At 57.3% G+C, this 24,215-nt stretch overlaps 10 protein-coding genes across 10 annotated transcripts; 2 read left to right on the top strand and 8 right to left on the bottom strand.

The window, feature by feature from the left end:
• Positions 1-78: 78 nt before the first annotated feature.
• Positions 79-1,308, bottom strand: FA10DRAFT_261250 (hypothetical protein; the record flags this gene model as incomplete). Its single annotated transcript, XM_025520064.1, has 1 exon — positions 79-1,308. The coding sequence occupies one exon, from the start codon at positions 1,306-1,308 to the stop codon at positions 79-81; it is 1,230 nt and encodes a 409-aa protein (XP_025376630.1).
• Positions 1,309-1,873: 565 nt separating this feature from the next.
• FA10DRAFT_145335 (OPT superfamily oligopeptide transporter) lies at positions 1,874-4,348 on the bottom strand. Its single transcript, XM_025518061.1, has 6 exons — positions 4,345-4,348; positions 4,024-4,287; positions 3,681-3,952; positions 2,957-3,601; positions 2,720-2,897; positions 1,874-2,657 (listed from the first exon to the last, which is right to left on the bottom strand). The coding sequence occupies exons 2-6, from the start codon at positions 4,115-4,117 to the stop codon at positions 1,990-1,992; spliced, it is 1,857 nt and encodes a 618-aa protein (XP_025376631.1). The 5' UTR covers positions 4,118-4,287; positions 4,345-4,348; the 3' UTR covers positions 1,874-1,989.
• On the bottom strand, positions 4,056-4,989 carry FA10DRAFT_145156 (hypothetical protein). Its single transcript, XM_025518060.1, has one exon. The coding sequence runs from the start codon at positions 4,816-4,818 to the stop codon at positions 4,303-4,305; it is 516 nt and encodes a 171-aa protein (XP_025376632.1). The 5' UTR covers positions 4,819-4,989; the 3' UTR covers positions 4,056-4,302.
• Positions 4,983-6,871, bottom strand: FA10DRAFT_267998 (hypothetical protein). The gene is made up of 4 exons (XM_025522134.1): positions 6,809-6,871; positions 5,811-6,748; positions 5,687-5,756; positions 4,983-5,626 (listed from the first exon to the last, which is right to left on the bottom strand). Exons 1-4 carry the CDS (start codon positions 6,837-6,839, stop codon positions 5,145-5,147), a joined length of 1,521 nt encoding a protein of 506 aa, XP_025376633.1. The 5' UTR covers positions 6,840-6,871; the 3' UTR covers positions 4,983-5,144.
• A 107-nt stretch (positions 6,872-6,978) lies between these two features.
• Positions 6,979-9,229, top strand: FA10DRAFT_267999 (hypothetical protein). Its single transcript, XM_025522135.1, has 3 exons — positions 6,979-7,403; positions 7,467-8,082; positions 8,154-9,229. Exons 1-3 carry the CDS (start codon positions 7,007-7,009, stop codon positions 9,061-9,063), a joined length of 1,923 nt encoding a protein of 640 aa, XP_025376634.1. The 5' UTR covers positions 6,979-7,006; the 3' UTR covers positions 9,064-9,229.
• Positions 9,130-11,873, bottom strand: FA10DRAFT_268000 (hypothetical protein). The gene is made up of 7 exons (XM_025522136.1): positions 11,698-11,873; positions 11,138-11,625; positions 10,989-11,078; positions 10,839-10,911; positions 10,375-10,779; positions 9,537-10,317; positions 9,130-9,466 (listed from the first exon to the last, which is right to left on the bottom strand). Exons 1-7 carry the CDS (start codon positions 11,836-11,838, stop codon positions 9,222-9,224), a joined length of 2,223 nt encoding a protein of 740 aa, XP_025376635.1. The 5' UTR covers positions 11,839-11,873; the 3' UTR covers positions 9,130-9,221.
• A 60-nt stretch (positions 11,874-11,933) lies between these two features.
• Positions 11,934-13,190, bottom strand: FA10DRAFT_280458 (hypothetical protein). The gene is made up of 2 exons (XM_025523617.1): positions 12,799-13,190; positions 11,934-12,739 (listed from the first exon to the last, which is right to left on the bottom strand). Exons 1-2 carry the CDS (start codon positions 13,165-13,167, stop codon positions 12,068-12,070), a joined length of 1,041 nt encoding a protein of 346 aa, XP_025376636.1. The 5' UTR covers positions 13,168-13,190; the 3' UTR covers positions 11,934-12,067.
• Positions 13,191-13,330: 140 nt separating this feature from the next.
• On the top strand, positions 13,331-16,624 carry FA10DRAFT_268002 (SPX-domain-containing protein). Its single transcript, XM_025522137.1, has one exon. The coding sequence runs from the start codon at positions 13,589-13,591 to the stop codon at positions 16,466-16,468; it is 2,880 nt and encodes a 959-aa protein (XP_025376637.1). The 5' UTR covers positions 13,331-13,588; the 3' UTR covers positions 16,469-16,624.
• On the bottom strand, positions 16,509-17,319 carry FA10DRAFT_145345 (hypothetical protein). The gene is made up of 2 exons (XM_025518062.1): positions 16,690-17,319; positions 16,509-16,624 (listed from the first exon to the last, which is right to left on the bottom strand). The coding sequence occupies exons 1-2, from the start codon at positions 17,262-17,264 to the stop codon at positions 16,549-16,551; spliced, it is 651 nt and encodes a 216-aa protein (XP_025376638.1). The 5' UTR covers positions 17,265-17,319; the 3' UTR covers positions 16,509-16,548.
• A 383-nt stretch (positions 17,320-17,702) lies between these two features.
• FA10DRAFT_145352 (hypothetical protein) lies at positions 17,703-22,883 on the bottom strand. The gene is made up of 3 exons (XM_025518063.1): positions 20,206-22,883; positions 18,002-20,135; positions 17,703-17,941 (listed from the first exon to the last, which is right to left on the bottom strand). The coding sequence occupies exons 1-3, from the start codon at positions 22,712-22,714 to the stop codon at positions 17,776-17,778; spliced, it is 4,809 nt and encodes a 1,602-aa protein (XP_025376639.1). The 5' UTR covers positions 22,715-22,883; the 3' UTR covers positions 17,703-17,775.
• Positions 22,884-24,215: the final 1,332 nt, after the last annotated feature.

A 24,215-nucleotide genomic window follows, 5' to 3' on the forward strand; every position in this document is an offset into this window, starting at 1 on the left:
AGAGAAAGATTCCGTCCATGATACCTTGCCATGTTTTCTTACTCGGCGACTTTGTTGCTTGCCTGCTTGCCTACACTTCTACGAACTGACGCCGACGAAGCCGCCGCTATTGTTACTTGCATCGAACCCGTGCTTGACTTCTGCATCTGCATTGCTGCCGTCTACCGCCCCTTCGTGGTGGCCGTGAGTGACTGGAATCTCAAAGGGAGGCGGCGGCGCAGGATCCTGCGACTGAGTTTGGCCGGGTGGGCCTGCCATCGGACCCGTTGCAGCTTCGTGTTGCGTATGCCCATGAGTATGGGCGGCGTGCGCATGAGCAGGGGCAACCGCACCACCGCCAGCACCTCCTCCTCCTGCTCCTCCAAGTGACATGCGTGACGGTCTCGATGGGATCGTCCCCCCATTTTGACGAGTGATGGCATTGTCGCGAATGAGCTGATACCGATGAAGGCAGTGTCTCTTAACCTCGTCCGTGTCCCGCAGGTCGTCTGGCTCCAGTCGATGGGCAATTGGGTTGGTGATGAAGTCAGAGACAGCCTGCGTGATGAGCGCCTGCGTCTGATCGCTGGTGGGAGACGCACTGTCTTGCACCCAGTCGATGCGCATGAATGGCTGCCCCGTCGAGTCCTTGGGCAGGTCGTCGTCGCCGGGGTACAGGGGAAACTCTTTGCTCTGCGAGGTGCGCGGGATACCAAAGCGCTCGCAGAGCCAGTCGGCAAACGCCTTTCTCACCGAGACGACCTTGCGCTCCGTAGCCGTCCGTGGCTTTTTCTTCTTCAAGCTGCCGCCCCCGGCACCTGTCTTGTCCTCCTCCTCCGAAGATCGCTTTCTACGATCCGCTCCATCCAAGGCGCCCGAGCCGCCTCCGTTGACAAAGCTGCTGTCATAGTCAGCCTTGAAGCCCAGGAACGGTAGCCCGGCGCCGACTTGCTGTGTATCGGACCTTTTTGCATACAGCGAATCAAGCTCCTGCCTCAGGTAGTCGACTTTTTCCTCTGTCGCGGCCAAGCGTTCCCGTAGCATCAGGACCGTGTCCTCGAGATTCTTGATCCTCGTCGCATCATCCTGCGGTACGGCATCGTTTGACGGGTCCGGCGCTGCGAAGTTCAGGTCCGCCCCGTTCGCCTGGCCTCCTCCGCCGTCCTCCTGTCCACCGCCTTCTTGCCCGCCAACATGCTCGGCCTCGTGGCCATGCCCGTGGTTGTGGGCACTGGCAGCGATGAGATGCTCGACGAGCCCCACATTATCGTCGCGCGCCTTGCTCTCGGGCGAGCGCGGCGGTGCAGACGGCCCTGCTTCGCTCGACATGTCCGCGCGTTTGAAAGTGGTGTGATTGCAGGAGATGTGGATGCAATCGAGGTGAGGGAGGGGCGTGCGTGAGAGACGCGTCGTTCAGTCGAATTTCAAGTTGCGCGCGCACGACCGTCTCCAAATAATACACAAAGAGGCGGGGCAATTGGGTCGAGGGCAGAGGAAAATCGTGCCCCTTCTTCGTCCTCGGTGTACTACAAGCTTGTGAGAACGGGTCTCTCGGTGCAATGTCGTGACTTCGGCCGTCAGCAACCAGCAGGACCGGGCGCTCTGTTTGTTTGGATGGTGGATGGGTGGGGACTGGTCTTCTGCTTCCGGCTCTCTCCTAGGACGCGCCCTTCGCACGGACGACACGTGGCCGGCCTCTTTAAACTTCTTTCCTTCTCCCCGATCTCCCATTTAACACCTTCCGGCCTCACAGACTGCCGGTTTGCACAAGGATTGTGAGCCCCGATAGCTTGGATCTAAGTTTGACGTTTTCCCGCCCTCTTAAACTCCTCATAATGGTCAAGAGGGCTAGTCTCATCGTCCTGATATTGGCCTCAGGTTGCGGGCAATCCGTCAATGTGGCGAATCTATCCCGAAATTTAGGCTTGGAGGGATCATTTGCTCGTCTAGAAAGGTAATCGTACAGCGGTTTTTTTGGTGCTACGGAAGAACGTACTTTCTTGTTGTAATCTAAGGTGTGCAATGCTCCGAGTCTTTTGCCGGGTTCATCCACCAGTGGGGCATCGGCAGGACTTTGAGCAGGGTGATGGAGAGGACAAAGATGCAGAGCGCATTGACCGACGAGCCCGCATCGAGGGCGGCGGCCAAGACGTAATTCCGCTTGCCAAACCAACGCGGATGCCGTTTGCGAGCCCACCACTGCGAAGCCCACGCGGCGGTAAAGCCCGAGAGGATGATATTCGTGGGCGTCTGAGGTGGCGAGGCAGCGCCATGAATGAGGACGGGAAAGTTGACCAGATGCCAGTACCTGCGAGGCCATCGCTTATTGAGCATCCAGGGCACAAAGGGTGCAAGCGCGCCAATGGCGAAGCCCCAAAAGAGGATCCGGTATTTGCCGCTAAAGAATTCAACCGGGCCAATGGCGCCCCAAATGACTGAGGCGGAATAAAAGATGTTGAGCTTGCGACCGTCCCACTGTCCCGTCGGGTCCACCTGGGTCCCGTCGAGAAAGGCACGGTACCCTGCCGCAGGGCTCAGCACCAGTCGGACGACGGCGAGGTTGACAACACAGCCAATCACCGTGCCCCAGACTTGCGCAAGGAACATGGCCTTTGGTGGAATCTTCATGTAGTGAGCCAGCTTCAGGTCCGTTGTAAGGTCCAGCGCCTGCGACATGGCTTACGGTGATGCTTCGTCAGCCCTGGGATCTTTCGTTCAAAATTTTGGAGGATCTGCTCACCCATGTAGCCGTAGCATTTGAAGCAGACATTTGCGATGGGCTTGCCAGGCAGCAGCAGCCCGGCGACAAACTCGGTGATGACGTTGAGGCCGATGCCCGTGTCTGACACGGCCTTGATGACGCCAACAGGGATAAGGAACAGAAGAGCAATGCCGACTGCGAGCAGCAGGCCCCATACCTGTGCGCTCGAAGCATCAGGACCGCTCATTTCAACACATACCCGCGAAATCAACTTACCGGCAGCTGTAGCGGCGTCGTGGCGACGAGAATGACGGCTGACGAGAGCGAGACAACGAATGTCATAACATACCAGCGTCTGGGCACGGGATGATAGGCCTTCATCAGGCGGTTGTGTACATCTTCGTGGTTCGGATATCGGAGGGCCTTGTAGATGTCCTTTCGATGCCAAAGGAGCACATGGCTGATCATGCTCGTGAGAACGGCAAACGAAAGGCCATAGCTGAGGGCAAACCAAGGTGTGAGGAGCAGAGGTTTCTTTTTGGCCCACTCTGCTTGATCGAGGGAATGATCGGGCGTCAAGACCGACTTGACGTCGAATTTCGCGTGGTTCTGCTCGTACATGCCCGCATCGATCGGCGACGGGAAGCTCTGAGCGTCCCAGAAATCCATGGCGTAGAGGATCGGCATGACGACGTACATGGCCGCAGCAATGCCGCCGTAGAAATTGAGCGCAGCCCACCACGGCTGATAGAGTGGACCTGAAGTTGCGATCGCGTTCCAGTCGAGGGAGATATTAGGTAGACCAAAGCCTTTGTAGCCGGATGAAAGCGTACGAAACGCTTTGTTTGAAGGATCGATAAAGCACAGTAGTGCCATTGAGGAGAGCGTTGGCGCAAAGAGATTTGGCAGGAATTGATAGGCCTATGCATCATAAGAGTAGTCAGGATCAGCAATTAAGCTCGTGTGCACTTGCATGCAGTACCGGAAAAAGCATACTCACGAAGATGCCGACAAAAGCCATGGTAAAGAATCGGAGCCGAGGGCGCATATCGATGGAGGACTGGTCGTGCAGTGTCGTGAACATTGTCGTAGTGACGAGCGTCGACGGGAATATCATGGCCACGGGCTTGACGAGTAGATCATGTACAAGACCGGCAAAGGAGAAACCCAGCGTCTGTGTCGTGAGAAGCAGCGTGAGGCTTGAGAAGATGCCAAGGTGAACGTCGAAGAAAAGCTCGCCAATGTTGATGATGTCGGCGGCGTACGCGCTCACTGTTCGAATGCGAGCCCGTCAGACACTTCATCCTCATATGAGCTGGCAGAGAGGACGAAAGGCAACTCACCTGCGGCGCATGATGACAGGACAGCGATCAAGAGGTGCTCTCTGACGAGGGACTGTAAGCATCGGCGAACACAAGAGGCCGGGGTAGGAGTCATTCTCACTTCATATTGAAAGGGCCCGGATTAAGGTCTACGGAGAAGCTGGTGAAAGGGATGTGCGTCGATTGCTTCGGAAAGCTCCTGGCCATCCAGCGGCCGATGGGTAACGAGACGAGAATGACAAAGTACGACGAGAAGGAGGGCGAGTTGGACTTGTAGAAGAAGAGCTGGAAAGGCAGAAGTCAGGGTGTGAGTCGCCAAGATAAGCCTGCGATGTCTCTCACCTGGCTAATGCCAGCGCCAATGATGGCGAAGAAGGAGCCAATGAGCGCGACTCTGATCGTAAATGCCGGCAGCGTCGGGTCGTCTGTGTCCGGAACGGCCCTCGAAATGATGACCATCGGATCATCTGTCATCTGACGCTTGCTGTGCGCGCTCTCCTCGTCATCAACAGCATCTTCGTCTACTCCGGCCTCCCGTCGCAGCGCTGCAGCCGCCCCTGGCGGGAGGTCCAGCGACGCCGAAGGCCGTCCAGTTCGGAGCCGAAAGGTCTCGTCGGCAAAGTCCTCGTCATAGTCACTGCTTCCCTCGTCTTCATCATCTGCATAGGTGTCCCCCTTGCCCTTGCTTTCCGGTTCGCCGTTCGTTGCTGCTCTAGTCGCATGGCGCCGGTGCGCATCGCCTGTGGCTGAACCATCGCGAAGAAACGACTGGAGCTCGTGCGCGTCCTCGGCTGCGTCGAGGCGGGGTGGCGCCATGGCCGTGTTGAAATCGCTGGCGTGGACCCACTCTCCGTTTGTGGGCGCGAGCAAGAGGAAGACGAGAGGCGGGCAGAAGACACGGTCGAAGGTTCTCTCTTCTTTCAGTGCATTGGGCCAGGCTGCTCTGTCATGATTGGTGAAGAATAAAACACAAGACGCTGGGCGCCAAGTGAGAGCCAAACAAAATCAATTGCAGCTCTAAAAATTGGGCTGGCTCGAGCGCCGACGGCTGTGAAGAACGCGTGGCCGGCTTGAGCTGGCTGACAGGCTGGCAGGCAAGCAAGCAGGTCTGCTACTACTGTTTTTGTTACTACTGGCTAGTTTTACCCTGTCGAAGAGGCCTGCAAGGCGTGAACGATGTTGCCAAAGGTCTGCTTTTCTTCCATGTCGTCGGCAATGAGGACGATCGCCCGCCTCAATGCACTGACAAAGGCCTCCTCTCTTCCTCCTCCCACTGACCCCTGGCGGTAGCCAACAGAGAGTGAGAGCGCGGCGTTGCCGTTCACCTTTGTTGCTCCATCTACGTGCGCAAGACCGCAGGCGTCGATGTAAAAAGGCGATCCCATGGGGCTCTGATTCTGTGCCCATGCCACGTCCCTGACTGAAGAGGGGAGCGCAATCTGACCGATGTTTGACAGTGCCATCGACTCTCGATAGGGTCGGTCGCTTTGCATTCTTTCCAAGAAGAAGGCTTCGAATTCTGTCGGCACGCGAGGGTCTGACGACTGGAAAGTGGCCGAGTCAGGAACATAGGCCAGCGCACCGAGAGCGTGGCGGCCATCGACGCGACCCTGGGGTGAGGCAACTAGTCGTAATGGTGTTTAGCATTCGTCTCCATCTGTTTTCAACGCAAGTTGACGCTCACTGTACTGCGCATATGCCCGGGTAATGTCCCAAAAGTCGATGCTCTTGCTCAGAGACCCGTGCCAAGACGGCTTTGGAGAACAAAGTTCAGCTCCCAATAAGCTCGGAGAATCGAGGCGACTCACATTACCGACAAAGTTTCCAGAGCAATAGGTGTGATGACGGTCCGGGGCGACTATTCTTTCGCTGACGGCCGTCTCAGTGCCGACGTACAGAAATGACTCAGAAAGGCCGACAATGGAACAGAGGGCCGCCAAGCAAGCTGAGTGCACGAGCGGGTTGAGGGTCTTGACCTCATGACGAAGGGCGACAGCCTTGAGCTTGGCGACGATGTCCGCCTGATCAAAGTTGAGGACAACGATGCGCTTATCGGCTTCGATGGGTTTGACGGGTGGTGGTGGCTCCTGTGTAGGCCACCGGCCTTTCTCCTCGAGCCAGCTTCGAATGTACTTTGGGAAACGAGTGACGACGAGGTTCTTCCAAATCAAGTCGACGACAAAGAAAAAGCCGGGAGTCATGCCGAGATCTTTGATCGAGTCCGGCGGATATTCGGCTGGCCCCAGTCCGCCGGTGAGGATGTCGAGCGGTGGAAGCTCGTCGGCCATCAGGGCCTGCAAGAGATTCGCAGAACCTCGACCGTCACAGATGACGTGGTGCACGGCCAGCGTGACGGCCACCTGGGCCCCTTGCTTGCTCTCGAGAATCCTGACACGCCAGAGAGGTGCCCTGCCGAGATCGAATGCAGCAGTGCACTCTACAATTTCCCTCTGGAGTAGATGGGAGGAGTCTAGGTCTGGCTCTTCTCTACACCGACGAAGGACATCGCTGGCACGGAGGTGCCATCCTTTGCGACGAGCGAATCTCGGCGTCCTCGTCTTCGCCCCATCGACGTATGAAGACAGAAGCGGGAGCAGCTCGCCGAGCTTTTCGATGCGTTCGCTGAGTCTGCTTTCGAGCTCGTCAATGGCTCCAGCATCTCTAGAAGGATTCAGCTGCGCGACAAAGGCCACGATGCTCGGGAAGCCGAGGTTGGTGCGGGCGACGCAGAAGCGCTCGTGGAGGCCTGCGCTTCGATCAGCTCCCTCCGTCGACCCACAGAAAGAAGATTATTCTCTTTGCTTACCCAGCTGTCGATCAAATGAGCTCTCGGACATCTATTTCGCGGTTTGGTCGGAAAAGCTGGAAGTCGCTCCTTCTTTGAACACACCGCGGACTTTTGCGGGAAAGAGGCGCCGAGCCCTAAATTCACGCTAGATCGAGATAAACAGACGTGCAAGCTGAAGCGAAGATTCGAGCTCCGTCGCGTTCGCCTCAGGACAGCATGAGCGCACCAAGCGACGAAGCATCCGCTTCAGCGGCCGCAGGACATGCCTCCACGAACAAGCCTCAAGGAGACGAAGGTCATCAGACATCCCATCCTCACCATCTCAAATGGGGCGACATTGCCGTGTCGGGCTTTGCGCCGCCGTCTGAGGCAGAGGCAGAGGAGGAGGGGCCAGTGGAGGCCTGTGGGGCGACCAAATGGGCCCAAAAGGGAGCCAGCGTCGAAGAGCATCGCCGCAAGCTGACGAGGGATCGCTCGATGGAATTGCTCGATTCCGAGTCACGTAGGATCCACTCTAACCGGCGCTACCTCGTTCGCAAACCGCGCGCGCTCCAGTACTTTCGAGGTCGCACGCTGGTCCGATCTGACGAAGAGCGCTCTTCAGCCAGGCTCGGTGAGGCCTCTCTCTATTCAAGTGCTTAGCACCGCCATCCTGCTGATCGTTTCGAAACCATAGAGCTCTTTTTCGACCTCACATTTGTCGGCATCATTGCCGTTCTCGCCGAAGAGGTCATTGCCGAGCCCACAGGCGCCTCGCTGGTACGCTACCTGATCACCTACACCGCTGCCTTTCTCATCTGGTCCTGGATGCGCGAGATCTTCAATGCCTTTTACAAGGATGACCTTAGCCAGCGCGTTTTGGTCCTTGTCGTCATGGCCTGCCTCATCGTCTATGGAAACAACGCGCCAAAGGCCGAGCAGTCGCGCCATGAAGGGCCCGCCCGTGCTGCAGCCGTGGGCAGCTACCTGTTGGCTGAGGCCGCAATCTTTACTACCTTCTTCATCTATTCTTTCCACATCAAACCCTACCGTGCCCAGCTCCGCGCTCACACGCTCGCATGGCTCTGCTCCAGCGCCATCTGGATCGGCCTTATCTTTGTCGACAACATAAGGGGTGCAATCGCAATGGCCGTTGTCGCTCTCGCGCTCGAGTACGCCGCTTGGACGTTTGTCTACACGCCCGTATTCAAGCGCATGATGCGCCTTCGCTATTCGTCGGCCCTGGCTATTGACCATGAGATCGAGCGCTTCTCCGATTTCATCACAATTGTCATGGGCGAATTTCTCTTCAGGTGAGTGTGTAGTCTCCATCTCTTATCTCCTACCCTTACTACCTCACAAGCTAATGAGAACATCCCTTCAGCGTCTTCTCAGACAGCCCAGCTGGGACTGGCGTGCACATATCAGCCGGTCGCGCCGTCATGGCCGTGATCCTGGCCTTTTGCTTCCAGCTCCTCTACATGCAAGGCAGCGGCTCCAAGGCCATCGACCACCCGCTCCGGTACGAGATCCGACGGGGCATTGCATATATTACGCTCCACCTGCCCGTCGTATGCGCATTGACCCTCTGCGGCGACTCCATGGCCGACTTCGTGCGCAAGGCACGTGTCGAATCGTCTATTCGGTGGATCGCATGTGAGACGTACGCTATTGGCATGATTGGCATGTGGTGCCTGGCCATGCTGGAGCACAGCAAGGATGGCAAGGGTGAGCTGTGGCTGCCCAAGTGGGCCAGGCTCATCCCCCGGCTCGTCGCAGGCATTGTTGCGATTTTCTTGCCGTTGACCCATCAGCTGCCGCCCGAAGAAGAGGAGGCAGCAGCAACTGGAGAGGGGTCATCCCACAGCGGCAGCGCCTTGGGGCTTCTCGCGCGCTCCGCTGTGGAGGGGGCAGCGGCGGCGGCCGAAGGAGCCGAGACCGAAGGTTCGTCTGCAGAAGTTTCCCACGGTGGCCCAGACATCACCACAACAAAGCTCCTCGGCATCCTGACCTGCCTCTCCGTGCTTGCGCTCCTGTGGGAGATGGTGACGTGCCTCGATGGACCCAATGCGCCGCATGACAGTGCACCGCAGCACCTCCTCGACCGTGCAGACGACGGGCACACGACACGGGCCGCGCTCGAGACGCCAAAGTGGAAGGGCTACCCGACGCTCTTTGAGCCGGGCGCTGCGACAATTGATCGGTCACACCAGCGAGAGCAGGGCACCGACGCCGCGCATATGAGCGCAATCTCGCCGGTAACGACGATGGATAGTGGAGAGACGCAGGTGTGATGCACCTTTACCTTCCTCTTCACACCTCTTCACCAAAGCTGTGTACCTTCTATTTTCGAGCTTATGCTTGGCTTCGTTGTCTGCCTTTCCTTCCTTTACTTCTTGTTGTTTTCTAGGTTCTACTTAATGGATTGACAGTGCTGGGAACTTTGCTCCTCTTATGCCCCCGCAACTACTCTGGCCCCGACCAAGCCTACTAGAGATTTGATTTGTGCCACTCTCTCGTCGATTGGGCGGTAAAGTGGTGCATGCTCAGCTTCGTCGGCACGCCTCTTGACTGCCTCGCTTCGCATTGCCACCACTTCTACCTCGCTGTCTCTTCGTCCTTGGCGGGACTGAAGCAGGGCTAAGATCGCGGTCAGGACCATGGACTGTTGACGGAGCATCCCCGCCTTTTCGTAGTCTTGACAAGTGAAGTTGTTGAGCGCCAGCTATCAGATAGCGACAGGGAGAAGGGACAAGGAGGGACTCACCTTTCTCGCTCTGCTCCAACCACTGCAGCGCCTCTTGCTCTTCTGCCTCGACGTCCCTCGCGGCTACTGTCCTCTCTGCATCCCTACGCGCCTGCAAATGGGCCAAAATTGACCGAGCATAGGCCCACTTTGCCTGAGCGCGCCTTTCGACGTCGACATCGACGAGGCACTGCGGTAAAATCTGCTCCAGTATGTTCCGCGCCACTTCTCCGGTACTTTCCTCCGGCCTTCTGCCCCTGTCGGCATCTCCTTGCTCCTCGTATACGTCCTCCCCACCATCGTCATTTTCTTGTCCTTCGTCATCATCGAGCATCACATGGTCGTCGTCCATCAGCAGCACCTCGACCCTCGCAAGCCGGGCCATACGGTGCACGATAAACATCTGCGCCCTTTCCGCTCGCTCCTCTACCTCCTTCACCATCGCCAGCGCCCTGCGCCGCTGACCCACTCTTCCAAAACATTCCGTCGCCGTCCTGAGCTGTCCGAGGAGCTGCTCTTTGCACGTCGCCCGTATTCTCCGACCGTGCATCACCTCGTCCCGATCTGCTGCTTTCATGTCTACGTCTGTCGCTGCTTCGCCGTCGACATCGCGCGCCACGTCAGGGTAGATGCGGCGAATGGCCGAGACTGCCTTGGAGCGAGATGCACGTCTGGCTTCGAGGTAGACTATGCGCCAGAGGGTTGGGAACCATCGTTGGTAGGATGGAAACGTGAGGCGGTCGACCAAGTCGACGTCGATAAGCATCGATAAGGCTGCCTCGTAGTCACCTCCTTCTGCGAGCTGGTGAAGAGCTTCTCGTCAATAGAGGATGGCGCACCGGTACAAAAGCAGACTCACTTGCCCTGCCTCGTGCAGCACAAAGGAGAGCTGATGTGTGTGGGACTTTGTCGATGCTGCAGCGGCCTCCTGAATGCCTACCTCGGACCACATCTGGGCCATGAGAAGCGACCGTTGGGTGCCGCTGATGTGACTGGCGGGCTGCTGGTGGCTACTCTCCTCCAGAAATGCAAGAACCCTCGCCCGAGGCTGGCCTCGATCGATGTCTCGCTGCAGTTCCCACATGTCCGATCTCGCAAGGCGTTCGCCCATCGTCGAGGATGCGCCATGACGAGGAGAGCTGGATGAGCTGGCTGGCAGGTACATCTCTTCTTGACACTGTATGCGCCGCATCACACGATCGCAGACGGCCAGAAACTCGAGATCTCTCGACGCCCGAGCGACGTGAAGGGCCTCGTTGAGTGACTAGGATACAGGGTCAGCAATTCTCGCAGCGGAGGAGAGACGCCTGTTCTTTTACGCACATCTCGGGCCATCTCGAATGCTTTTGTGTCGAGATAGAATTCGGCGTCGGCAAGCAACGTGTGGTGCAGCCGTCTGTCCGGAGAAAGAGAGGGGTTGTATTTGAGAAATGGAAAGACGCACGATGTTGCAAGAAGCGAACAGTCACTCACGCATCGTACTCGCCCGGTGCTTGATCCAACGAACCCTCCCTCACGGCCCTCGCTGTCGTATAGTCACCTCTCAGCATGGCGAGGCGATACCTTTGTTTTGACAGATGGTGAGCCTCGTCAACCACCACAGCGGATCTTGTGCCACCCACCTGACGGATGCCGGCTTCTCGTCCTCATCTAGAGGCTGGTCATTTGGCCGATGTGCTTGTCCATTGACCCATACATCAAGCTGTGCAGCAGCTTTGACGATGCTGCGCTCATCGGCACCCGAATACCTCGCATATATCCCCCTCAGGAACCTTCCCAGCGGCGATCTGGCATCTATGTGCCTGGGTCTCCTGGGAATCCGGTTCCCCTCCTCATCCACTACCTCTTCGTCGTCGTCATCGTCTGACTCCACGTCATGCTCTTCATCTTCGGAGCGGAAGAGGACGCGGTCGACTCTCTGAAAAAGGGCATGGAACGCAGCGGGTCGAGTAGCAGCCTCGACGAGGAGGAGACGAATCGTCTCACAGAGCTCGTCGATGAGCGCGTCTGGGTCGACAACGGCAAGCGAGGAAGTTGAGGGAGCGGCGTCGAGCGCGGACCGAAGCTCGTCGAGAAAGTCTTCAAGGTTGGCAGGCGGTGTGTGGCTGGCCTGTAGCAGTGGCAGGAGCAACGTCTGGGTGAGATTGCATCTGGCACCATTCGACTAGGCAGACAGACTCACGCTCAGGACCAGACGGGCCGAGTGGGAGAGAAGACGGGAGCACAGGGGGCTCGGAGGCACGTTTGGGTCCCTGTATGCGTAACACAGCGCCAGGGCGCATGCAGCGAGGTTGGGCCCCGTCAGCGAGCTGCCTCCCTCCATTCGCGTCTGTCTCCTTCTTTCTCGTGGTGTTGGTCTCGCAACAGGAAAGACGCGTCCTAATTCTCTCGTCAGATCAGGCTGAGGACAAAGCTAAGGTTGAATGTTCCCAATTTCGACAATTGGCAATTTGAGCAGTCATTACAAGCACCTTCAGGGACATGTTGACATTGAATAGGAAGGAGAGGCACACTGCAAGAGGAAGGGAGACACACGCCGGCAGAAGAAGAGGCTACTTGCAGGCCCAGATATTCATAGGCAGCCCTCGCTTGTCGGTATTAGCATCGTGCCTCTCTCCCTTCTTGTGCCTCTTGCCAGTCAAAGAACCGTCTGCTCTGTCGGCAGGGACCGTGTCTTCTCCTTCCTTCAGTACGGCTCTTGCTTTTCCTTGGACCCATCTGAGGGCCACGACGGCGCACACGAGGGCATCCAAGACATCGTCAGCCGCCGTCCGGATCTTGCTCGTCAGATCCGGCTCGTCCAGCTCCTCAAGCTGCCAGGTAGAAGCCGCCAGATCGAGCTCTAAGACTTCGAGGTCCATCTCGCCGGCAAGCAGCTCGAAGCGACGAGCCCTCTCCTGCTGCCCCTTCTTTGTTGGCATGGCCTTACCCTTTGACAACCCCAGAAAGGCCAGCTCCGGGTGTGCCTCGAGGACTGGCGTCGCCGAGTGTTCACGCAAGCAGGCATTGCTGCCCTCGCCTCTTGGAATGAGGACCTGGTCCAGCTCGTTAATCTTGGCCATGATGTGGTATGTCTGTATCGAGAGACCCAGGCCTTGCCGTTCTGCACCTTCCTCGGCACTCGCCATGTTTGCAAGCGAGACTTCTTTGTGCGTCGCTCCGGCCTTGAAGGCCTCCAGCGCGGGTCTGGAAGGGGGCGTGAAGATCGACGAGGGGCCCACGACCTGAGAAGCGAATGTCCGTCAGTCACAAGTTGCAAGCGTGCGCTCGAGACTTTGCTCGCCTTGCTGCTGCTTGACGGTGAAGCGGCGCCTCTCCGTGCCTGCTGGAGCGTGGAGCGAGCAGCGCGATCGCACGGCCGGCCGCCCCTCTCTGCACGAGAAGCCAAGCCGATGGGCATGTCGATGGCAATGCAGCGCACTCGATACCTATGACCCTCCACGAGCAGCGCCTCTAGACGCTGCAGCGATCGGATGTGAAAGACTTTGCTCTTGCCGTTCTTTATATTCAACATGGCCACCACCCATCCAGTCCTGGCGCCGTCAATCCCGATGACGACTTCCTCTCCGTCCTTCTCTTCCTCCTTCCCGCCTGAATACTCCAGCTCTGCCCTGCATCTCCCTTGCCCTCCCCCATCCTTCTTCTTTGGCATTCAGGGCAGGCCACGGCTGCTACTGCAGCGCAAATATGTTCAGGAACGTTCAATTTCAAATGAAGGCACGTTGATTACATAACCGACCCAAATTTGCCTGGATCCCCATAGCAGTCTAGAGATCGGGCTACCTTACCCCTGCGAACAAGCAGCTGCGCCTTCACTCCCTTGACGGCATATCGCCGCCTGCAGCTTGTTGAGAGATAGAAAGGAGGGGCAAGCTTAAGGGGCGCGAGCAAAGCAGGGACAGACTGGGCAGCAAGAATCGGCGAAGAAAGAGACTAGCAAGTACATGCCTAGGGCAGCAGGGGCGCGACGACAGAGCGACGATTTCGACGAATCGATCCCACTCGCGACCTTTGGTGGTACCCAGCAGCGAAAACAACGGCGAGACGACAGACAACAAGAGGAACCAGGCATCATGAAGTTCTCGCACAGCTTGCAATTCAATAGCGTGCCCGACTGGGCCGACAGGTACATTGCCTACTCGAATCTGAAAAAGGCCATCTACAACCTCGAGCAGGAGCAGCCGCCCGACGTACCTCCCGCTGCCTCCAATGTCGGCGACGACATCGAGCAAGAGTCGGCTGCGCTCCTGGCCCACTCGTCTCCGTCGGATGCTGACACGACGTTTGTGCCGCTGCTGGACAAGGAGCTGCGCAAAGTCGTCGCCTTTTACGGCCTCAAGGAGGCGGACCTGTTCAACGACCTCGACAAGCTCCGTGCCGACCTTGACCGGACAGAGGCTGAAGAGGGCGCTTACGATGACGACCGAGACGACGATTTTTCAGACGAGGATGCGGTAGGATCCGACGATGGAGACGAGGGTGCCGAACCACTGTCGACGCCGACAACGATGAGGGGCACGCGCCAGCGCCGAGCAAGTCTCGAAAACCTTTTCCAGGATCCACAGCGCTACAACGAAGCGTCTAGGGAGGAGCGGGAGTTGCGAGGCTGGACGACCAGACCAAAGGCGATGCGCCGTCAGAGCCGAGCGGGCCAGCAGGCGACGGCAACAAGCGCCGCCGGTGGAGACGAGCTCGTCGACACGTCGACCAGTGTGGATGCTGATGCACCCCCGCACAGACCCAGAAGGCTGAGCCAAGCACTGGCAGACGATAGCCCCAACGGCGCCCCATCTACACGACCTCGGCGCACTTCGACCCAGGGCCCCGTGCGGCGACTGTCGAGCATGTTCAAGCGACGGTCATCCTACCGCAAGTCGCTCGGCATCGTCAGTACAGGCGGAGACGGCCAGGCGACCGAGGCGGGGTCCTCTGCTAGGCCGGGTGACCTGTCTGCGTCCATGTCGCGAGGAACAGGCGCAGAGAGCGAAGGAGGAGCTTGCAGCTTTGCCGAGAACAAGAGCATGAGCGTCTGGACCGCGGAAAACGACTGGGCCATCGACCTGCGCATCACGTTCAAGAAGCGCATCACCAATCTCTTTGTCACCATGAGCGAGCTCAAGCAGTTTGTCCAGCTCAACGAGACGGGCATCAAGAAGATTGTGAAAAAGTACGACAAGATCCTCAAGTCTAATCTGAAGGACCGCTACCTGTCCGACGTTGTGGCTCTCCAGTACCCCTTCCAGGCTCCCACGCGGGCCAAGCTCGACGACGCCATCGCGGGGTTGACCAACTACTATGCAAAGGTCGTGACCTCGGGTGACATGGATGCCGCCTCGTCGCAGCTCAAGACCTACCTTCGCGAGCAGGTCGTCTGGCAGCGCAACACCGTCTGGCGCGAGATGATTGGCATCGAGCGCAGGGCTCAGGGTGCTACGCTGGAGCAGAACATCATGGGCAGCCGCATGATCCAGGACGGCGAGGAGGTGAAGCCGACCCGCATCTGGACTCCCTTTGGCAAGGTTCGACTTCCGCACTGGCTCGGCATCTCGACGGTGCAGCTCTTTGTCGCCTTTGCCATGCTTACGCTGCTTCTCAAGGCGCCCGGCCTGCGCTTCTTCAGTCGCATCGAGGAGCAGAACTGCCTCGCCATGCTCGTCTTTTGCACCATCCTCTGGGCCACCGAGGTGATCCCTCTTTTCGTCACGTCCCTCATGGTACCGCTTCTGGTTGTCACGCTGCGAGTAGCGAGGACTGACGACATCGAAGACCGGCGCATGACGGCGCCCGAGACGACCAAGTGGATCTTCTCCCAGATGTTTGCGCCCAACATGTGCCTGCTTCTGGGTGGTTTCACGCTCGCCGCTGCTCTGTCCAAGTACAGCATCGACAAGCTCCTGGCCCAGAAGGTGCTTCGCCTGGCTGGAACAAGGCCAGCGACGGTGCTGCTTGCTCACATGGCAGTGGCCTGCTTCGCCAGCATGTGGATCTCCAACGTCGCTGCGCCCGTGCTCATGTACTCGCTCATCCAGCCCATTCTCCGCAACCTGCCCTCCAAGTCGCCCTTCGCCTCTGCCCTCATCATGGGGATCGCTCTGGCGTCCAACATTGGCGGGCAAACGTCGCCCATTGCCTCGCCTCAGAATCTCATTGCGCTGCAGTACATGGACGACGAGCCCCTCGGCTGGCTCCAATGGTTCGCCATCACGATTCCCGTCTCGGGCTTGAGCCTGATCATCATCTGGCTCCTCTTGCTCTGGAGCTACGGTTCGGGCCGAGGCACCGTCATCAAGCGCGTAGGCGAGAGCCGCGACTCGTTTACAGGCATCCAGTACTTCATCTCGGCCGTCGCCTTGGCTACGATTGTACTGTGGTGCCTCGAGAGGAACTTTGAGCACATCGTCGGCGACATGGGCGTCATTGCTATCCTGCCCATGATTCTCTTCTTCGGCACGGGCATCCTGACCAAGGAAGACTTCAACAACTTCCTGTGGACCATCGTCTTCCTGGCCATGGGAGGAATCGCCCTCGGGAAAGCCGTCACGTCGAGCGGACTCCTGGCGTCTCTCGACGAGTTGATCCAGGAGCTCGTCAAGGGCATGCCCATCTGGAAGGTCATGTGCTCCCTCTTGGCCATCTGCCTCGTCGTCGCCACCTTTATCTCCCACACCATTGCGGCCGTGCTCCTCGTGCCCATCGCCGCTCAAGTTGGAGACAGCCTCGCGGAGCCGCACCCGCGGCTTCTCATCATGGCCACAGTCCTCACAGCCTCGGCAGCGATGGGCCTGCCCGTCTCGGGCTTCCCCAACATGGCCGCGTCGGCGCAGGAAGACTCTACGGGCAAGCGCTACATCCGAGTCAGCGACTTCCTCCGCGTCGGCATTCCCGCGTCGATCCTGGCCACCATTGTTGCAGGCATGCTTGGCTATGCCATCATGTCCCTCCTTGGTCTGTGATCCATTCTTCCTCTTACAGTACAGTACAAGCACTAGATTACACAATGGCCCTGTTTTGCCTCTCTCTCTTTTCGAGCTCGTCATGACACGTCCATCTTTTCATCTTGCTGGGCGAGGAGTGTGTCTGCTCGTTGTGTGAAGTTTCCTCGGACGGTTCTGCGTGGGTTGCAAGTCAGCAAGTTTATCTTCTATGATGCACAGCACATTGAGAGTAGACGCACTCTTGCCGCTGCCTGAAATTCTCCAGTATCTCGATGAGGTCCTCCTGCTCTGCCACGTCCAGGTCCTTGCCCTTCAAGCCATCGACGCTCTCCTTTGCTCTCCGAAAGGCGTCATCGAGCTCCTTTGCCTCGCGGACCAAGTTGCCATGCAGCTTCGTCGGCGCATAGTTGCCGCCCGACGCGCCCGCCGCCGCCTGGTGCTCGCGGATGAGCTGCAGGGCCACGTCGACGTCTTCCTCGGACGAGGCGCCGAGCGTGATGTCTGGCCGCAATGGGGCCGGGGCCGGGGCCGGGGCCGAGCTTTGCGGCTGTTGCTCGTTCTGAGACGGCGCACCTGTTGCTGCGCCAGTGTCGGGCGCGGTGCCTGGCGCTTCTGTCCGCATGAAGAGGCTGTCCGACGACGACGAGGCCTGCGCGACGAGCGAGGCAAGCGAGAGGATCCGAGGCAGGAGCGTGGGCAGGTGCGTCGGGTCAAAGAGCGAGGGCGACGGATCCGACGTTGAGGCGGCAGCAGCAGCAGCAGCATTCGAGGAGCCTTGGCCGCCGCCGCCAGCATCGTCGGCTTGGCGTTTCATGGCCTTGTGCCTGTATAGGACACTGTCGTTGGTTGTCTTGAAGGTAGAAGAAGAATTGAAGAAGAATTGAGAGTGTGCGCGCGTCGGCCGGCAGCTCCACTCGCGACTTCTCGGGCGAGCCAAATTCAACTCCCACGATTTATGCTCCACCAACGTTAGTCCAAATCCAGTGAACACACCTGCTTGCACAGACACGGGTAGCGCTGGAGCTTCTTCTGACAACGAGCGGACAAATGCCAACAACTGAGCTTGCATTCTCATCTGATGAGCTACAATGGCAGAAAGAGGTATCCATGAGATGTTGGGAATCAGACGAACAAGACCTTGGACGAAGAAAAATGAAGGGTTTGGGTGGTATCTCTTGAGGGTATGTGTGTAGAGTACTTGTTGAAAATGTTGAGCGGCTTGCGAGCGAGCGTTGCAAATGCAAGATGTCGGTAGAGTCGATGAGTTGAAAAGCAAATACGCAAAAAGGGTGAATGGCGAAGGCGAAAGGGATGAAGCAAAGGGTTCAAGATGTGAGGGTAGATTTGCCCTTGCCCTTGCGCTTCGAGGTCACGTAGCGCATCGAGCCGGGCCGCGCTGGATCTTGCACAAGAGCGAGGTAGAGATGAAGATCCCTCAGGGACATATTGATGGGGTACGGTCGGATGGCGAGCCATTCTAGAATGCTGTTTCTGTTTCGAGAGAAAGAGCTCCATCAGCGCATGTCAAAGGTGCAGGAGCAGTGAACCTACTTGATTCGAGCCAGTCGACCATTTGGTTTACCTCTCGATAGCCGTTGCTCGGTCCATGTCCAAGCTCTCCTATTGAGGATGGAAGTCTGGTCGTGAGCCGTCCCTCCTCCCGTGAAGCGCGACATGGGATCGAGCGAGGAGTCGACCGATTCGTACGATATTGGCTCAACGGCCTTGCCGTCGAGCGTGGTCAGGCCCACACGCACGACCGAGCCGTTTTCTGGCCTCTTTGACGGAGTGGTGGAGGTCGGGAAGCGGCAATTCGTCGAATGGGACTTTACGGGATCGATTTTGGCAAAGGCGATTTCGTCGACAACAAAAAAGATGGCGTTGAGAGATCCTCGGGTGAAAATGCCCTTTGTTCCCTCCTTGACCCAGAGGCCGCGCTTGTCCAGCTCTCTTTCAAGCTCTGCACGCGGCATAGGTCTATAGGCCACGCTGCTGGGAAAGGCCGGCGAAAAGAACCGACGATGCTTTCTCAGCAACTTGTAGTCGCCACTGTTTTGTCGCCAAAGATCGTCCCAGTAGAGCCACCACCACTGGTGAACTTTGCTCCGGTTGATGGCGTTTAGGCGCTCGAACAGGATGTTCGTCGCAGCTCGATAACGATGCGGAAAACCCCGAATGGCAGCGCTACTGCTGTTGGTTTCGAAGCATGCCCGCAGCTCTGGCAACGTCAGGCAAGGTCGATCGAAGATGTCGGTCAGGAAAGCGTAGTCCATGATTTTCTCCTTCTGGATGGCCTCGCGGACGAAATCATCGCGATAGTTTTGGAGCATGTCGCGCAGCAGGGGCATTCTGACCTCCAGCACAGACTGGTTGTCCCGCAGAAAACGCTTGACCTGCCTGGTCAGCGCAAAGGTATTGTGAAGCCCAAAGGCAGTTGCGCCATCGATGGTGCGGCTAATGCGATCCACAGTCAGACCCTCTGGGTCCTGACGCTGACCGGAGGTGTAGGTAATCTCGACGTCAAAGCCAGAAGCAAAGTTGTATGTCGGCCAAGCCGCGTGCTCCTTGCGCTTCACCCTCAAGGTGCCCTTGTCATAAAAGACGGGTCGTGCCAGGGTGTAGCGCTGGCGCAGTCGCAGTCCGAAGATGTTACGATCAGGTCCATACTGGATCGCTTCGACATGGGGACAATGAACCTCCTGTCCGTCGAGGGCACGCAGTGCCAGGCGAACCCAGCGCCTTTCTTTGACATCCTTCTGCTCATTTTGCCAAACGAAAGCCTCCAGATCCTCCAGCTGCGTGAGCGCCACCATTTTGTCCTCGCTATCCCGTGCCTCGTCGTAGCGAATCAGGAGCGTAGGAGGGAAAGGGACGAGGAAAGCCTTGCCAAACCACGACGAGACACCATCGGCAAAGGGCGGATTCAAGGGTCTCCAATAAGCGTCGGGTCCGGCGAATGATCGCTGAATTTTGCGCGCCACTTTTTTGAAACGCCTGGCTCGGTCGTCGTTCATGCGAAGCTCCTCGACATGCTTGCGGTATGTGGTGAGACCAATCGCCTTGAGAATCTTGAGATTCTCGACGTGTCTCTCAGCTGCACTTCCCTGAAAGTTGAGCAGGTATGGCGGCCAGTCATCGTCGGTGCTGAATGTGACGAGGTGTCCCAAAGGCATATGGTACGGCGCAGCACAGAGTAGAACTGTCGAGAGCGTTTCCTCCCAGACACGACGTTTAATGTGCTTCCTGAGGTTGACCAAGGGCGAAAAGACGTCTATGCTGAAATCGACTCGAGATTGCCATCGCTTGATCAGATGCTCCATCCAGCCGGCGCCGGCTAGAGAAAAGTAGATGTTGCCCGTGTAACTAAACGCTTGGATGATGTAGAGAATGGTCGTGTTATACACTGTCGATCCCTGAACCTGAAGTGCCACGAGAAGGCCGATCGTGGCGGTCAAGACGTAGCCCACACGGCTCACCATTTCCGATCTGTTGGAGATCGGATCGACGAAAGGTTTCACGATGATGTGGGCAGCCATTAGAACAGCCTGCAGGCAGATGAGGACCGTTTGCTGGATGACCAGGACTAGTCGAGTGTTCTTCGTACGCCAAATACAATTGTCCTTGGTGAAAATCGAGATGATCAAAAGCGTCGACAGCTTGAAGCAGAGAATGTACAGCGGCTTGTCTGTCAAAAGCAATTGTCAGTACGTACAATGAGTCTTCCTGCAAGATCAGGATGCCACTCGAGAGCTCACAATTGCCCCATTGGCGTCGATAAGCGTTGTAGAGAAAGTTCAGCGGCGTCGAATCGCGGTCCAAGAGGCGCTGATATTCGTTCTCCATCTCCGCAGGCGTCCTCTTTATCCCGAGCTCATTGTACTCGTGCACCTTTGGAAGGAGCGACTTGATCGCCTTTCTTAGCTTATATGGAAACCAGAGCGTGTAGCCCATAAGCGTAGCGACGGCTAGCGGGATCACGACATAGGCCCAGTTGAATTGGTCCCTTCTCATCGTTGTCGTATAGCAGAAGTCGAGTGGGTCGCGAAAGACGTGAGGATCACCCAAGGCCGGCGGATTTGGATTCTCCTCGGTCAGATACGGATTGGCCACCGGCCAGAAATCGGCATTCCAGGTAAGGGCATCCATGCAGAGCTTGCTGAGAGGAATATAGAGAGTGGTGAGGAGCATGACGATGGCTACGTTGACGAATTTAGTCATGGCCGTGCTCTTCTGAGGCTGCATCGTCGTCCCTTTGCCACGGTTGCCCTTGACCTTTTGTAGTCTCGCTTTCGAGGTAAGACGAAAGAGCCACGGCTGTCCACTATAGCCTTCGATTGTCCGATTAGGATTGTACCTCGTCGTCATGTCCCAGAAGGCGTAAAGAAGCAGTGCAACGGTGGCGATCCATACGACCAGAATAATGATTGCCCCGCCGAGCGCATTGGCGAAATCCAAGGCCAGGAAGGAAGGAACGTAGTAGAGCAGAACACGCTGAGCGCGATTGTCGCTGAGTCGAGGCGTAAAATGAAGGTTGAGAGCCATAATCTGCACAAAGTCTCGGAACAGTTCAAGACGAAAGATACCGGCGGCGAAGGTAGAGCCTTCCATACCGATGACGAAGTCGACAATGGTGCCCAGGATGGAGCCAATGCCTGGCAGACTTCCAAGAAAGCCACCTGGTGGCGCACGCGGACCCACGGCATTGCTCTTGAGCTCGTTTAGGGTGCTGCTCCGGAGCAGCATCAATGGTGGAAACATGTCGAGGCGCGTGACAGGATGGCTCTGCGTCGACAGACCGGAAGGGACGCCTTCCGAATCGGCACTGACGCTCGAATTTGGATTGTAGCTGGGAAAGACCTTCTTTTCACTATCATCATCATTGTCGCCAATCAGCGTGAGTGCTTCGTCGGAAGTTGATCCTTGCTCCCCCTCATTGCTTTCAACAGCCCTTGTTGGTCTTCTCCGCCTCGCGCTGCCCTTTGTAGCCTCTCGGGGAACGGAAAATTGAGCTCCGCACACTTCAAGCTGACCTGCCTCCCCGCTCGTGCGCGCATATCCGTACAATTCTGCTTCCTCCTCGGTGCTCAATTGCCGTCCACTGCTGAAGCGAGGAGTGCAAAAGAGGGGTTCTGACGCGAGGAAGGCGTCGAGGTCGGGAAGATGCAACGGGGCAGCAGCATCGGCAAAGACGTCCCTTGCTGGGTATGGCTTGAGACCCAAAGCAGCTTCTTCGTCGTTGCCATCGACGGGGCGTCCGAAGAGTGGAACATGGTCTGCATCACTTGCGTCACCCTCTGCAGCTTCGTCACTCGAATCGCCATCCCCGAACGGTCCTTCTTCTTCTTCTGATGGTCGACCTTCGTTCTTCCAGTCCGGTTGCCCATACTCGGGGAAAACAGGAGGTCGGTTGTCGTCTGTTAGCGTAGGGAGGCCGTCCCTCGTTGACGAGCGCGAAGAGGAAGGAGGCAAGGAAGGACGGGGTTGCGTAGCCCCCGTCCTCGACCGACCAGAAGCGGGAAAGGGGACGGGCGCATCGCGAGCAGACCGAGGCGCATCACCACTGGGATGTGTGGAGCTCGAAGGCGAAGATCTGGGAATGCCACGCGAAGGGATGTGAGGAGTTGGAAGAGAAGGCGACGGAGGTGCAACAGGGGAAGGAGCCGAAACAGGCGTAAGGCGCGGGCTCATCTCGATTGCGAGATTGGGCAACGGTCGTGCGCCATGGGCATCAACTTTGCGAAGGCTGGGAGAAACCTGCTGAGCCGGCGTCGGGTGAGGATGTCTACTGCTGAGATGAATCCCAGCAGCAGCAGCGGTTGGTGAGCTCAGGGGTGACCCAGGACTGGGATTGGACCAGTACCGATACGCAGGTGGCGGCCTTTGCGCTCCTCTAGCGGTTGTAATCGGTTCCCAGTTCATATCTCCCACGGCTGCCCTGATCGTTGTTCCCCTATTGCTTAACCCTGCTCCGGCGCCAGGAGAAGAAGCAGACGCGGACATCGGAAGCGATTGTCGACGCCTCTCCGCCCAAGGGGAGGCTCCTCCTCTCAGGGCCTCCTCTTGGCTTGTGTTGACATTGGTAACCGTGGCTAAGCTCGCTCTTCTTGGGCCTCTGGCATGCGGAGTCATGGCCGGTCCTGCAGCATCATTGGATCCTTCAAATCTGTCGACGAGGGAGCGAATGCGGGTGGAGGGACGTCGACCTTGGAGTCGACTCCCCTCTGGCTTCTGATCTCCCTTGTCCTGTGCTGGATGATGAGGCATCGTGGTCCATGTAGCCCCACACCAGCGTTCCTATGCTGGTAGGCTCTCTCACTAAGAGAGGAGCATGAAGACGAAGGGAGAACGAAGAGCTGAGGCGGGATGGAGTCCGAGCCCCCCTGGCTTGTTGCCCCTTCGGAATATTTCAATTTGGTCAGACAAGCTAAGCGTAGGATTAGCCTTCCCACATGCAGGAGATTTGTTTGGGCTGTTCTTGTCTCCGAGCTGCGTGTGAAGCCAGCCCGTGAATCTTCTTGGTTCTGCTTGTTTGCTATCCACACATGACACCGTGTACTGTCAACACAAGGTTACATCGTTCCCGACATGGGCTTCCGTGATGAATGAATGGAAGCTCTGCGCTCTCTTGCTACCGACAAGACATACCGCGAAAGCCCCTATTTCGTCTTGCGTGTTTCTTTCTCCACTACAAGTCCAATTTGACGCGCGTCGCGGATCAATTGATCGACATTGAGACCAACACTACAAGATTTTACTGTCACGCAAGAGTCGTAGCCTAGTAGTGTAGTAGTAGTAGTGTAGAGTAGCGTAGCAGTACCGCGGCAAGTACAGCTTTATTTCACTACTAATCGACAACGCCTTTGGAGGGGCCGTGAGAGCGGGACTTGGCTGGTCCTTTCGATGAATGTAAGCTTGCACCTAATCTCGCATCATTCGTGGTTCTCGCGGCGATTTGGTAGTGAAGCCATCGCGAAGTATCTGAGGGTGCTCCCCAGGACAAATTTGCTGCCTGAAGTCATGTTGGGCGTTGCAGATTTCAGAGCGGTCTAGATATAGATGCTCCCTATTCGTACGTCTTCTCCGCTTCGCGAGCAGCCGTGGCGTACAGCGTCCGCGATACACGAATGCGCCGTGCCTCTCGCCACGCTTATACTGTATATGGCAACGTGCCGTAGCTGACAGATTCCTCGGTATTCCTTTTTCTTAAGGCATAAGTTCAGCACTTTGCGTTTGGCAGCATACTCTCGAGCGTCAGGTAAAATGTTTCTTACTTCAGTTCCGTTCTCACTCCCCTCGCTCTTGCTCCTTACCCTAGCCTGTGGTCATCGCCATTTCAATTCCTAAACGGATATTCTACTCCAGTCGTGAACGACAGGATGTCGAAATGCCTCATCTACCTGACTCTTGCTGGTCGGATAAACATGCTGAGAATGTCGCAAGCACTCCGATGCCGCGGTAATCCTTTCTTCCGTCCTCTCTCTCATTCTTTTGTCGCTGGACGAGCGGTGCGGGCGAAATTTCCTTGAGCTATTTCGGGCACAGCACACAGCCGCGCCTCAGGGCGCGGTGTTGCGCCGTGGCGAGTGCTTTGTTCAGTGCTGGAGCAACTGTCACTTTCCTTTCTCTCACACCACTCATATTACCGCCGCATCTCAAACATCACTCTCATGCAGTTGCCATACATCTACACGGCCATCCTGGCCGTCGTCGTCATCGCTACGGCAATCGATGCATTTGTTGTCTTGGATCGTCGTTCCATTGATTA

The sequence above is a fragment of the Acaromyces ingoldii genome (genome assembly GCF_003144295.1).
Source record: "Acaromyces ingoldii strain MCA 4198 unplaced genomic scaffold FA10scaffold_4, whole genome shotgun sequence".
Lineage (NCBI taxonomy): Eukaryota > Fungi > Basidiomycota > Exobasidiomycetes > Exobasidiales > Cryptobasidiaceae > Acaromyces > Acaromyces ingoldii.

Coding starts and splice junctions, on each gene's coding strand:
- FA10DRAFT_267999 (XM_025522135.1), top strand. CDS start 7,007: ATGAGCGCACCAAGCGACGAAGCATCCGCTTCAGCGGCCGCAGGACAT. Junction 7,404..7,466: donor GCGCTCTTCAGCCAGGCTCG/GTGAGGCCTCTC, acceptor TCGAAACCATAG/AGCTCTTTTTCGACCTCACA. Junction 8,083..8,153: donor ATGGGCGAATTTCTCTTCAG/GTGAGTGTGTAG, acceptor ACATCCCTTCAG/CGTCTTCTCAGACAGCCCAG.
- FA10DRAFT_267998 (XM_025522134.1), bottom strand. CDS start 6,839: ATGTCCGAGAGCTCATTTGATCGACAGCTGG. Junction 6,749..6,808: donor CTCATTTGATCGACAGCTGG/GTAAGCAAAGAG, acceptor ATCGAAGCGCAG/GCCTCCACGAGCGCTTCTGC. Junction 5,757..5,810: donor CTGGAAACTTTGTCGGTAAT/GTGAGTCGCCTC, acceptor TGTTCTCCAAAG/CCGTCTTGGCACGGGTCTCT.
- FA10DRAFT_280458 (XM_025523617.1), bottom strand. CDS start 13,167: ATGCCAAAGAAGAAGGATGGGGGAGGGCAAGGGAGATGCAGGGCAGAG. Junction 12,740..12,798: donor CACCGTCAAGCAGCAGCAAG/GCGAGCAAAGTC, acceptor TTCGCTTCTCAG/GTCGTGGGCCCCTCGTCGAT.
- FA10DRAFT_145345 (XM_025518062.1), bottom strand. CDS start 17,264: ATGAAACGCCAAGCCGACGATGCTGGCGGCGGCGGCCAAGGCTCCTCG. Junction 16,625..16,689: donor AATTTCAGGCAGCGGCAAGA/GTGCGTCTACTC, acceptor CAACCCACGCAG/AACCGTCCGAGGAAACTTCA.
- FA10DRAFT_268000 (XM_025522136.1), bottom strand. CDS start 11,838: ATGGAGGGAGGCAGCTCGCTGACGGGGCCCAACCTCGCTGCATGCGCC. Junction 10,912..10,988: donor GCACCGGGCGAGTACGATGC/GTGAGTGACTGT, acceptor TTCTCCGGACAG/ACGGCTGCACCACACGTTGC. Junction 9,467..9,536: donor GTTGGAGCAGAGCGAGAAAG/GTGAGTCCCTCC, acceptor TCACTTGTCAAG/ACTACGAAAAGGCGGGGATG.
- FA10DRAFT_145335 (XM_025518061.1), bottom strand. CDS start 4,117: ATGACTCCTACCCCGGCCTCTTGTGTTCGCCGATGCTTACAGTCCCTC. Junction 2,898..2,956: donor CGACGCCGCTACAGCTGCCG/GTAAGTTGATTT, acceptor TCGAGCGCACAG/GTATGGGGCCTGCTGCTCGC. Junction 2,658..2,719: donor CAAATGCTACGGCTACATGG/GTGAGCAGATCC, acceptor CATCACCGTAAG/CCATGTCGCAGGCGCTGGAC.
- FA10DRAFT_145156 (XM_025518060.1), bottom strand. CDS start 4,818: ATGGCGCCACCCCGCCTCGACGCAGCCGAGGACGCGCACGAGCTCCAG.
- FA10DRAFT_145352 (XM_025518063.1), bottom strand. CDS start 22,714: ATGCCTCATCATCCAGCACAGGACAAGGGAGATCAGAAGCCAGAGGGG. Junction 20,136..20,205: donor TCGACGCCAATGGGGCAATT/GTGAGCTCTCGA, acceptor TGCTTTTGACAG/ACAAGCCGCTGTACATTCTC. Junction 17,942..18,001: donor GGTCGACTGGCTCGAATCAA/GTAGGTTCACTG, acceptor CTCTCGAAACAG/AAACAGCATTCTAGAATGGC.
- FA10DRAFT_268002 (XM_025522137.1), top strand. CDS start 13,589: ATGAAGTTCTCGCACAGCTTGCAATTCAATAGCGTGCCCGACTGGGCC.